The following is a 12,102-nucleotide window of genomic DNA, read 5'->3' as shown; positions in this document are numbered from 1 at the left end:
AATACCACCACCTACACTGTTTTTATACAGTGAGATTTAATGCGACACTCACCATGTCACCAGGAATTCCAGATGATCCCTGAATCAGATTAAGAGATTGTTTAGGCACATTTACACGTTTAATCAACAAAATCTTGAATTTGAATTCATCCTTTACCCTTTGTCCAGGAGAACCAGGGGGTCCGGTTCTACCTGGTCGTCCTGGTAACCCCGGGATGCCATCCGTTCCGGGAAGACCCTGATGAATGGGTGTGGAGCGGGAATAATAGAGACAAAAAAACAAACAAACAAAACAAAACATACACAAATACAGAAATTGTTTGATGCTGCTCAAATATAACATCAGAACATCTTCAGTGCACGTATTACTTTGAAATCAAATATAGAGCAATATAATTTCCACGCATTCACATTGATACATATCACAAAAATAAATAAGGAAACATCTACAACAATGCTGATCTTGTTAGCAAGACCTGTCACATTTCATTTGTTATTCAAAAGAGTCGCTTTGATATGACAAGCGCTTTCATGTGCCGCCTTCTCAAAGAGATAACAGGAAGAAGGGAAAAAAGCAAAGTATGAATAGCACCCCGCATTGAGACAGATCTGTGATATTATTAATTAGATTTAATCCTTTAATCTACTAAAACAACAACCAAGTCACAAAAACAATCTCATCATTAACAGAACGCCTCGGTTTAAGTTATAAATGCTCCAGTAACTAACATAAACATGAATGTGTAATTACGGAGAGGACGGGGGTGTTTTATTTGTGTTTATTTAAGTTTGTGCTGTGGGACGGCATGAGTGCTTCAGATGCTGGATGTACTCACCCGCTCACCCTTCTCCCCTTTGACCTTTAGAGAGAATGAGTCATAATGCCCTGGGCCTTGCTTGAGTCGCTGTGTCAACAGAAAGATATTTTAAAAAGAAACACTTTTTAAAAAAATACCGCAAGACACTAAATTTGTATATTTTCTGAAGAAATTGTGTGTGCAAGACCAGTATTGTTATTGGTAACTAAAACGTCTCGGTTACGTATGTAACCCTCGTTCCCTGAGGAGGGAACGGAGACGTACGTTAGTGACTAACGTATGGGGGTTTCGCTTAGAAGCCAATCATCTTCGAGTATTCAACAGCGCCCAATGGCAGTGCCAATGCCATGGGCATGCGGAATTTGCATGCGTAACTCCGCCCCACCTCGTGGGTATATAAGGAAGTACGCTGGCAACATCGCATTATGTTACTGCTGCAGGAGCCAAGACTGAACTCCGCGTTCCAGGCAGCACAGCTGACGTGGCAAAGGAAACGTACGTCTCCGTTCCCTCCTCAGGGAACGAGGGTTACATACGTAACCGAGACGTTCCCTTTCGTTCAGTCACTACGACGTACGTTAGTGACTAACGAATGGGGGATCCTATACAACAACGCCACTCAGCTGTCATCCAGTGCCCTGCGTAAGTGTGAGATCCCGCCACTTAAGGCCGTAGGACTCCCACTTAACACAGGATTACCAAGGTACACTGGGAAGCATATCCCAGTGAGGGAATGCCAAGATGCCTACCGTAGGGAGGGCTTAGAGAATACACATATGACCCGCTGAGGGCTGCATATGGAAGATCACTAGGGTACCAGCCGAAGGTGGATTTTTAACCCTAGGGGTGGCAGGGACTTGCCAAGGGAAAGACACCTGCTCACTGAGGAGGCTTACGGTGGAAATACTCGTGTGGGGGTCGCCAGAGGGAACCATGCACACGGAGCACCTGGCCGGACATGAGGGTCTGGGCTCGAAAGGGCAGACTGAACTGATGTCGGCGTAAGCAGTGCTGGAGGAGCTCAGGGCTCTCGGGGAGCTCACCTGAGGAAAATATCGCACGTATCCAGTCCTGGGAGTGGAATGGCGAGCAAGCGAAGACACCTGAGCCTGGCCCATTACCGGCCACCCGTAGGGGCGAGTACATAGTCGGACACTGGCTCCACTCGGAGATTATAGAATCTGGCGAATGTGTTGGGTGTCGCCCAGCCTGCAGCTCTGCAGATGTCTGTTAGCGAGGCGCCATGCGCTAGAGCCCAAGAGGAGGCCACACTCCGGGTGGAGTGTGCCCTCACACCAAGGGGACATGGTCGGCCTTGCTGCTGGTAAGCCAAAACAATGGTGTCCACTATCCAGTGAGACAACCTCTGCTTTGAGAGAGCACTTCCCTTCCGCTCTCCACCATAACAGACAAAGAGCTGGTCTGAGGTCCTGAAACACTGCGTCATGTCTACGTAGGCGCGGAGAGCGCGTACTGGACAGAGCAATGCCAAGGCTGGGTCTGCCTCCTCCAAAGGCAGCGCTTGCAGGTTCACCACCTGATCTCGGAACGGAGTGGTAGGAACCTTGGGCACATATCCGGGCCGGGGTCTCAGGATCACGTGAGAGTTAGCCGGCCCAAACTCAAGGCACGCTTCGTCAACCGAAAATGCTTGCAGGTCCCCGACCCTCTTAAGCGAGGCCAATGCGGTCAGCAGAGCCGTCTTCATAGACAAGAACTTAATCTCGGCCGACCGCAAAGGCTCAAAGGGAGGCCTCTGCAGAGCACTTAAGACTACTGAGAGGTCCCAAGAGGGAACGAGAGGAGAGCGAGGAGGATTCAGTCTCCTCGCCCCCCTCAGGAACCTGATGATCAGGTCGTGCTGCTACTTACCTTTTTGTCTCCCAGGAGATCGTGGTAGGCAGATATTGCGGCCACGTACACTTAAAGGTGGAAGGAGACAGCCTTCGTCCCACCCCCTCCTGGAGAAACGAAGCACAGACCCGATCGGGCATTTCCAGGGGTCTTCCTGGCGGGAAGAGCACCATGTGACGAAGAGGTCCCACTTCAACGCATAGAGGTGTCGTGTAGACTCTGCCCTAGCGGAAGTGATGGTAGCGACCACCGCAGGTGGAGGGCTACTCAAACCAGCCGCGTCCCGTCCAGAAGCCACACGTGGAGCTTCCAGAACGCTGGACGCGGGTGCCAAAAGGTGCCCCGTCTCTGAGTGAGGAGTCTCAGAGGAATAGGCCAGGGAGGGGCTGTCGCAAGGAGTAGCAGTTCTGAGAACCAGGTCCGGCCGTGCCAACGGGGCGACCAACATGACCTGCTCCTTGTCCTCCCTGATCTTGCACAGTACCTGTGCGAGAAGGCTCACTGGGGGAAACGCATAATTGCGTAGCCCCGACGACCAGCTGTGCGCCAGTGCATCCGTGCCAACCATAGGTCAGGGAATAATACAGGGAGCAATGGGAAGAGTCCTGGGAGGCAACAGGACTACCTGTGCGTCGCCGAACCGTTCCCATATCAGCTGGACCGTCTGGGGATGGAGTCTCCATTCTCCAGGAAGTGGCTGAAGCCGTGAGCTCGTAGGCTGCACGGTTCAGGACTCCCGGGATGTGGACAGCATGAAGGGACCTCAGATGCTTCTGACTCCAAAAAACGAGATGGCGGGCGAGTTGAGACATACGGCGGGAGCGTAGACCGCCCGGCCGTGTCGTCTGTCCTGACTAGTACATGTTGACCCTTCAGCAACGCTCGGAAGCGGTGCAGGGCGAACCGTACTGCCAGCAACTCGAGGCAATTGACATGCAGAAGGCGCTGGGGTCCTATCCAGGAGCCCGTGGCTGCTTGTCCATTGCACATGGCACCCCAGCCCGTGGATGATGCATCTGTTGATACAACAAGATGCCTGGAAACTCGTTCTAAGGACACTCCGGTCCGTAGAAAACTGAGGTTCGACCACGGGGAGAGAGTCTGTAAGCAGGCCCGAGTCACTTGTACCCGGAGCGTGCCAGACCGCCATGCCCATCTCGGGACTCGATCGCGTAGCCCGTGCTGAAGCGGTCTCATATGAAGCAATCCGAGCGGCGTTACCGCGGCTGCAGATGCCATATGACCCAGGAGCCTCTGAAACAGTTTCAGTGGAACCGCACTCTTGCCCTCGACTTGTCGAAGGGAAGTCAGCAGAGACTGCGCGCGCTCGCTCGAAAGCTGCGCGCACATGGCGACCGAGTCGATCCATACCGAGAAAAGAGATCCTCTGCGCGGGGCAAAGTTTGCTCTTCTCCCAGTTGACCCGAAGGCCCAGACGGGCTAGGTGATGGAGCACCAAATCTCTGTGTCCGCAAACCTGCTCTCGAGAGTGACCCAGTATGAGCCAGTCGTCGAGGTAATTCAGGATGCGAACCCCGTGCTGCCGAAGGAGTGCAAGGGCTGCCTCGGCAATCTTCGTAAAGACGCGAGGGGACAGAGATAGCCCGAATGGTAGAACTGCGTACTGATATGCCCGCCCCTCGAAATCAAACCGTAGGAACTGTCTATGTCGAGGTAGAATGGAGACATGGAAGTAGGCGTCCTTCAGGTTGATCGCTGCAACCAATCGTCTGGACGAACGCATTCGAAAAGGCGTTTCGCTGTCAACATCTTGAACGGAAACCGGTGGAGGTAACGGTTCAAGACGCGCAGGTCCAGGATCGGTCAAGCCCACCGGTCTTTTTGGGTACAATGAAGTACGGGCTGTAAAACCCGGAATTCACCTCGGCTGGAGGGACAGGTTCGATCGCACCCTTCGCCAGTAGGGTGGCAACCTCCGCTCGCATGACGGGGGCATTAGCCCCGATCATAGTGGAACGGACTCCCCGGAAGCAGGGAGGAACCTGCGCGAACTGAATCGCGTAGCCGCACCTGACTGTCTTTCGCGACCCAGCGGGACAGCCCTGGAATCTGAAGCCAGGCTCCCAGGAACTGCACCAGCGGGGTCAATCGGACTACAGGTGTACCCGGAGTGGGGCAGCGATGCAGCGTTACCGACCCGGACAAGGGAGGCTGTTGGGCGTCCCGGTGTGGGGGTGCGGTTAACGGCTGCGTCCTGACAGAGGAGACCAGGGAAGGACGCGCGTTCCACTGGGGTCTGCTCTGCCAGGAGGCTGGCGACAGAGAGGGATGCGAGTGGCGGGACCCATGGGTGGCGCGCACTGTCATCACCGGTCTCTGGGTCCTCAGAGACAGGAACATGAGTTCTTCCCAAGCGCTGCTAGCCCGGGGGGCCAGCAGCGGAAGGATTTTCCCCCGGCCCTCCACCGGGGGAAGGAGAGGCCCTGCTACCATCCCCTGGGAAGAACTGGAACCCATCTCTGAGTTGTCCACCTCCAGCGTGGCGTTTAACCAGTCTGGGGAGCGGACTGGGCTACATCCTCAACCACCTCCACGGCGCGGCCCAGGTTAAGGCTGCTGCTGGGGCCGGGCGGGAAGAGGGAGGGCGCCCTCGGCGGCGAGCGGACTGAGGCGACTGAGCCGGCGGCTGGTGCAGCAGCTGGCCGCCGGGGCAGTACGTGTTACAGCCTCAGTCTGCTCTGGGGCGGCCGAGAACTGTTGGGCGCAGTTCCCAGCCGCGCCGCCGAAGAGGCCAGCCTGGGATATGGGTGAGTTGAGGGGGCGGGCCCACTCAACGTCCTCCAAATCACCAGGTAAGGCCAGGTGTTCTCCCGGACCACAGCTGTGGACATCTCCCGACCCAGGGAGCGTGTGGCCACCTTCACCGCCCGGGGGCGGGATCAGTCGCGGCACGCAGCTCAATGAAGAGCCCTGGGTCGGCTCCACCCTTGTGCATGTGCAATGGGGCGGCGGCCTGCCCGTAGCTCTGCAGGACCACGCCACCGAAGTAGACGAGCCCACAGGCTTTGGGAGGGTGCTTAGGACAGCCACACCACGCCACGTCAAGCCCTCTGTGGACACCGTAGTGCGCAACAGAGAGTTCAACAGTGGGGGTGAGGGGGCCCCAGTGTACCCTAGGCCGCGGCCCCATCAAGGGCAGAGAAGGCGGAGGAGGCCACCAAACGATCGCGGGAAGCACGGGGACTTCCAGGACCGCGTGATCTCCTCATGCACCTCGGGAGCGAAAGGCATTGGGGGCGGGGCCCAACAGCTGTCGGGTGCCGTCCCCAAAAACCAATCGCGCAACCACGAGCACTCGCGACTGGGCGGAGTTCCACACCAACGCGAGACTCGCGGCTGCCCGAGATAACATGGCTGTCCACCTTAGGTCGGATCAGGCAGCGCTGACACACCCGGAGGCGGAGCACAACTCCTAATCGTCATCCCCAAAGGACTCCAGCCCACCTTGGGATGCGGAGATCGACATCTCACTGCTATCTGGAGCGTGGACGAAACGAACGAGGCGTCAGAGACGGGCCGCTGTTTCAGTCCAACACTCGCGGGTTTAAGCAATGTGCGAGAGGGGGCGTGGCCCGAGGAATGATCGTCGGGGTTCTTAATACCACGGCACCGCACTCAGGTCACCCTGGCCACCAGCCAAAGTACCACCTCACTCGGAGACGGTAGATTGGGGTGTGGCAGAGGGGACTCTCTCTCCTTACGGAGATCACTGAGTCTCGACCGCAACATCGCGATGGTCACGTTCCCGCAGTGGGAACATGACGCATCCACAAACACTGCCCGAACGTGCTGAAGCCCAAACACATCGAGCAGTGAATGTGCCCATAGACAGCAACGGAGATCGATCGCACCCGGAAGTGCACGGGCGAACCGTCTTGAAAAAGACGTGCCACGCGCAAGCTCTTTTTGTGAGAGGAAAGCTCTGCAGAGTGCCGAAGCGCCCAGGGAAACACACACACAGCTGTTGCAGATCACTGCACAGATCAGCAGGCAGGCAGTATGAGATCGCTGGAACGCGCCGTAACACCAACACCCTGGAGAACCGCTGGTCTCGAAGACTGAAGAGAAGACTTCAGAATTCAGGCTTGTAGGAGTGAAGAGATCCTCTTGGCTCCAAAGCAGAAACATAATGCGATGTTGCCAGCGTACTTCCTTATATACCCACGAGGTGGGGCGGAGTTACGCATGCAAATTCCGCATGCCCATGGCATTGGCACTGCCATTGGGCGCTGTTGAATACTCGAAGATGATTGGCTTCTAAGCGAAACCCCCATTCGTTAGTCACTAACGTACGTCGTAGTGACTGAACGAAAGGGAACTAAGGCTATTCTTATTCATTGAAATAGCTGAAATAAAACAAACTATAAATATTAGATGAAAAACTATGTTTAAATTCTACAATTGCTTGGTCGTTGCTTGTAAGCGTAAAGGGCTGGTCAAACCAAGTGCGATAACTATAAAGATAACTATATTAGCATCCACACCAGCTCTGTTTATTATAAGTGCGTGTTTGTCTGTCGCTTTAAATGCTCGAGATTGTTACAGCTGGATGGATTCTGATTGGCTGTCATTGTTTTTATTGTTCATCAGCTGGATAAAAATGTTCTGAAAGTCATTCCAACGATATTGTTTCTCTGTGCCGTTATCATTATAGCTTTAGTGTGAACTCTGCTATTCTTTCATTTTGAGAACGATTTTTATCTATGGGCCATATCATACACCCGGCGCAATGCAAAGCCAGGCACCATGCAAGTGTTTTTGGCTAGTTTCAGCCAAACGCAGTTATCATTTTCACGTCCAGCGCCATGTTGTTTAAAGAGCAAATGCATTCGCACCTATCTGTTTGCCCGATGGGAGAGCTGGTCTGTAAACAAGGTGTAGTCAGGCGCATTGTTGGCGCGTTGCTATTTTGAGGCAGCTGAAGACAACTGTGCCATTGACCAACAAAAACCTGGTCTAAAGTCAATAGCGCAGTGTTTTTGTGTTATTTAAAGGGCGTGTTAGTAATATGCGCCTATAGACGGGTGCACAACGCACGTACACTATGCTTATTACACACACAGAGACGCGCAGCAGCACACAAACATTTTTAAATATTAAACACAAAAGGATTCCTCTGGAGAAGCGTTCAGTCTTTTCGCTCGCAAATTCCGCCATGTTAATAGCGAATCCGCCATGGTGCAAGTGCAAATTGCTTTTAAAGGGAATGGAAGATGAAACTATGATTGGTTTATTGCACGTTACACCCAAAACACAACCATGACTTATTAAGAGACTAGGTACATCCCTTTTGGACCATGTGCCTGGCACGCAACTGTCGTTAAACGACACTAAGTGCACCTGCGCCATGTGCTTCAGCCCATTCGCTGAGATCGTTAAAATAGGGCCCTAAATCTTTGTCCTGAACGGGCCTTAAAGGGTTAGTTCACCCAAAAATGAAAATTCTGTCATTAATTACTCACCCTCATGTCGTTGGACACCCGTAAGACCTCCGTTCATATTCGGAACACAAATGAAGATATTTTAGTTGAAAGCTGATGGCTGAGAAAGGCTTCAGATAGGCCTCCATTGGCATTCAGTACATTGACACTTCCAAGATCCATGAAAGGCACTTAAAACGTCGTTACAAAGTCTATCTCACCACAGTGGCTCTACAATAATCTTCCAATGCGACGACAATAGTTTTTGTGCGCAAAAAAAAATCTAAATAACACCTTTATCCAACTTGTTCTCGACTTACGTGTATGCCTCCACGACGCATACGCGAGAATATGACGTAGCGCCGGTGTTCGGAATCCATGAAATACACACTTAAGCCCCATTTTGAGCACTACGCCGAGACCTAAAGCACGATCAATGTAGAATCCAACAGCTTAGACACGCGCATCTTCCTCTGCTCGTAAACAAATCGCTTCTGGGTCATGTGTCCGAACGCCGGATCTGCGTCATATTCTCGCGCATGCGTCGTGGAGGCATACACGGAAGTCGAGAACAAGTTGGATAAAGGTGTTATTTTGATTTTTTTTTGCGCACAAAAACTATTGTCGTCGCATCGTAAGATTATTGTAGAGTCACTGTGGTGAGATAGACTTTGTAACGACGTTGTAAGTGCCTTTCATGGATCTTGGAAGTGTCAATGTACTGAATGCCAATGGAGGCCTTTTTGAAGCCTTTCTCAGCATCAGCTTTACACTAAAATATCTCCATTTGTGTTCCGAATCTGAACGGAAGTCTTATGGGTGTCCAACGACATGAGGGTGAGTAATTAATGACAGAATTTTCATTTTTGGGTGAACTAACCCTTTAAGTTAGGCGCAAAAGGGCGCACTGTAAGTCTCTGTGATACTTTGGTCCCTAAAAATTACTCGGGTGCCACCTTTAAGGTAAGACTATTGGAATTTTTAGGCCAATTTATCATATGTCTGTCTAAGTCTAATTGCTAATAAAAGTTACAGCACACCTCTACTCAAAAAAGCTAAATAAGTTAGTATATACTTAGTATATAGTTATCGTTCTTGGTGTGAACAGGCCTTTAGGGTTAAGGGTTTGTTTAAACCCCTATTTCTAAGTATGAGCAATAACAATATGTTACCTCAGCAAAGGTGTCTAACAAAGTGAGACTGTCTGTCAGAGTTCAAACAGAATTATGAAGTGAGCCATTGAGATTAGAGACTATGGAGAGAAAAAAAGTCTTCAACTGTCTAACATACCAGGCCGCCATGACCAAATCCATCTCCCTGCAGCGGAGAAATAAAAAATGATCATGTCATGTCAGTTAAACTGTAATTATATGATCGAATCGGACACAGTAACATGATAGCCACTTACCTTCTCTCCTTTCTGACCCTGTGAACAACAACAAACTGGGAATGAGTTTTCATATAAGAAATGGCGTGACCACTGTAATAAGGATAGAGGAGGCGTTTACCTTGCAGGTAAGAGGACAGCTGGGCCCTTCAGGTTTAGCGAGAGCTTCTGGGTCATCTGTGGGTGTGTCCAGTTGAGCAGACTAGGAAAAAGACACACAAAACTTGTGACTTGTGCAGTATGTATTGTGAAATTATTACCCATGAGTCCACTCTGATCTGCACGACCCACCTCATCGTGTTGTTTGAACTCTGATTGTAAGGCCTCGCTACAGATACTGTTGATAAACTCTCTCTCGATGGACGGAAGATCATCAAAATCACCGGCGAAGAAGATGTTCTTGTAAGTGGTGGGGGAGGCGATTGTCCTCAACTCCTCAATATCTGCATGAGCAATGCCGATGGCCAAAACACTGACACCTGAAACACAAGTATACCAAAAACTGAAATGTATCATTCATTTGGCCTTATACTAAAGTGTCATAAAAAGCATGACACAGATAAAGTAGTAAATAATACTTGCGCTACCATTCAAAGGTTTAGGATCAGTGTGATTTTTTTTAATGAATACTTCAATTCAGATTACACATTACATTGATCAAAAGTGACAATAAAAATATATTAAAAAAATACAATAAAATATCTGCTTCAAATAAATGCTCTTTTGAACTTTCTATTAATCAAATGAGAATTGTTCAACAATGAGAATAACAAAAAATGTTTCTTGAACACCAAATTAGCATATTATAATGCTTTCTGAAGGATGTCTGTAATGTCTAGTGTCTTGGATTAGTTTCTTGTTCATGTTCATATTTTGTCATGTTCACTGTCATGTTTCCTGGTTTGTCATGTGATTCCATTGTGCCCTCATGTGATCATGTCATGTGCTTCCCTAGTGTCTTGTGTCTTGTTGTCATTGGTTGATTTAGTCATGTGGATTCTTAGTTCTGGGGCACGTTCAAGCTCAAACCGATGCACAACGTTTTGCTACGGTTTCCGGGTTGAATGACATGTTTCCTGGAAACTGTGTGCAACGATGTGCAACAGGGTTTGAGATACGTTTCTCTTTTTTGGGGGATGTGTCAAAAATGTCAGCCCAATCAGCAGCAACATGTATATAAACCACGCTGTATTAAAGAGATAGCTCGCACAATGGGTCCAAGAAAAGTTGTTTACAAATGTGTCCGCTGAAGCTCGGTATACGCAACAATTGAAGATATTGGAAGACATGTTTGTTGTAAGAGTTTTAAAGTAAAAATATAGCCTATCGACATGATGAAGTAGTTGTTTATATTTTTAGCTTCAATGCAAGGCAAGTTTATTTATATACCAAATTGCACTGCAAGGGCAGTGACTGTTTGAGTGTGTTTTGCAGTATTAAGCATTATTTATACCGATTTCATCAGGCTCTGACAATTCACCCTTCGCCGGGAGTTTGATTGACCGGCGATCTGACCAATCATAATCCGCCATTCGCCGAATCCGCCAAAGCAGTCAAGAGAGTTAGTAGATTAACGTCGGTGGACTTGAACTTGAAAAACGGTGTGTACTGACGTCTTTCCACGGTTGAAACAACATTCCTTCTGAAGTTCATTCATGTTTATTTGATACTATAAATTAGGAAGAGATGATTGGTTCACGAGCAGCTTTAACTGAGGTGCTACAGCGACATGTCACCACACATTAAAGAGCCACAAAACGGTATTTATTGTTTACATTTATTTAAAAATTGCAATATTTTAGAGTTGAGAATTTGTTTCATATTAAAAGTAACCTGCTCTGTCCTGTCTGTCAGTGCGTTGTCAGTATCCTCTTTGCTCTGCGATGTGTTTTTCACTGCGTGAGAACGTGTGTGTGGTGTGAGAGCGCAGCTTGTCGGACATAGCAACAGTAACTAAAGGGGGTGGGTCTTTGCGAACGGTCAATTCTTCAAAAAGAACACAAAGAATGTAGACTGGGTAAACCCAGCCTGATCTGCCGGCGATTAATTAACCTGTACATTAATTTCTACTGCTTCTGTTACACTTTTGCGGGAACCAATCACAGACTGGCTTATCCACCTGGCGCGCTATTGGCGGGTTTAACATGATGACGGATAGAGAAGCAATGGGTCGTTGCCCGTTGATCATGCCTCTTGTGGTCTGATTGGTTGAAGCTTGAAGGACTATCCAATTGCATACAGAGTCATTTAATTTATGCTCGTTTATCAAGCCTCTTGTTGTCTGATTGGTTGGAGGACTATCCAATTGCGAACAGAGTCATTTAATTTATGCTCGTTGATCACGCCTCTTGTGCAGTAGAAAATACATAGCAGACTCCCCAGACCAATGTTCAATCTTAAATTGAGCTTTGTCTGGTGATAGCCAGACAACAAAGAATGGCCTTCTCGGCTGCTATAGTTGCAACTCTTGCGTCATAAGAAACAGGGTGTTCAACGCTCCACCATTTCCGTTTAAAAAACATTTTGCAACGTTTTGTCGGGGCTGAACGCAGCCCAGTTCTGTCATTGGTTCATTGTCTTGATTGTTCACCGGTGTGTCTTG

The 12,102-nt window shown here is 49.5% G+C and overlaps 1 protein-coding gene across 1 annotated transcript in view; it reads right to left on the bottom strand.

The window, feature by feature from the left end:
- Positions 1 to 12,102, bottom strand: part of col7a1l (collagen type VII alpha 1-like) — a gene marked incomplete at its 3' end in the record, with an annotated part of 75,007 nt that overhangs the window by 35,789 nt on the left and 27,116 nt on the right. Inside the window, exons 24-30 of the mRNA XM_079816479.1 lie at positions 9,792 to 9,979; positions 9,622 to 9,702; positions 9,522 to 9,539; positions 9,404 to 9,430; positions 837 to 905; positions 158 to 238; positions 53 to 79 (exon numbers count right to left, since the gene is read on the bottom strand). Coding sequence (XP_079672605.1) covers positions 53 to 79; positions 158 to 238; positions 837 to 905; positions 9,404 to 9,430; positions 9,522 to 9,539; positions 9,622 to 9,702; positions 9,792 to 9,979 — 491 coding nt within the window. The remainder of the gene's footprint in view (positions 1 to 52; positions 80 to 157; positions 239 to 836; positions 906 to 9,403; positions 9,431 to 9,521; positions 9,540 to 9,621; positions 9,703 to 9,791; positions 9,980 to 12,102) is intronic.

The sequence above is a fragment of the Gobio gobio genome (genome assembly GCF_949357685.1).
Source record: "Gobio gobio genome assembly, chromosome: 5".
Lineage (NCBI taxonomy): Eukaryota > Metazoa > Chordata > Actinopteri > Cypriniformes > Gobionidae > Gobio > Gobio gobio.
This window is presented reverse-complemented; position numbering and strand designations above follow the sequence as displayed.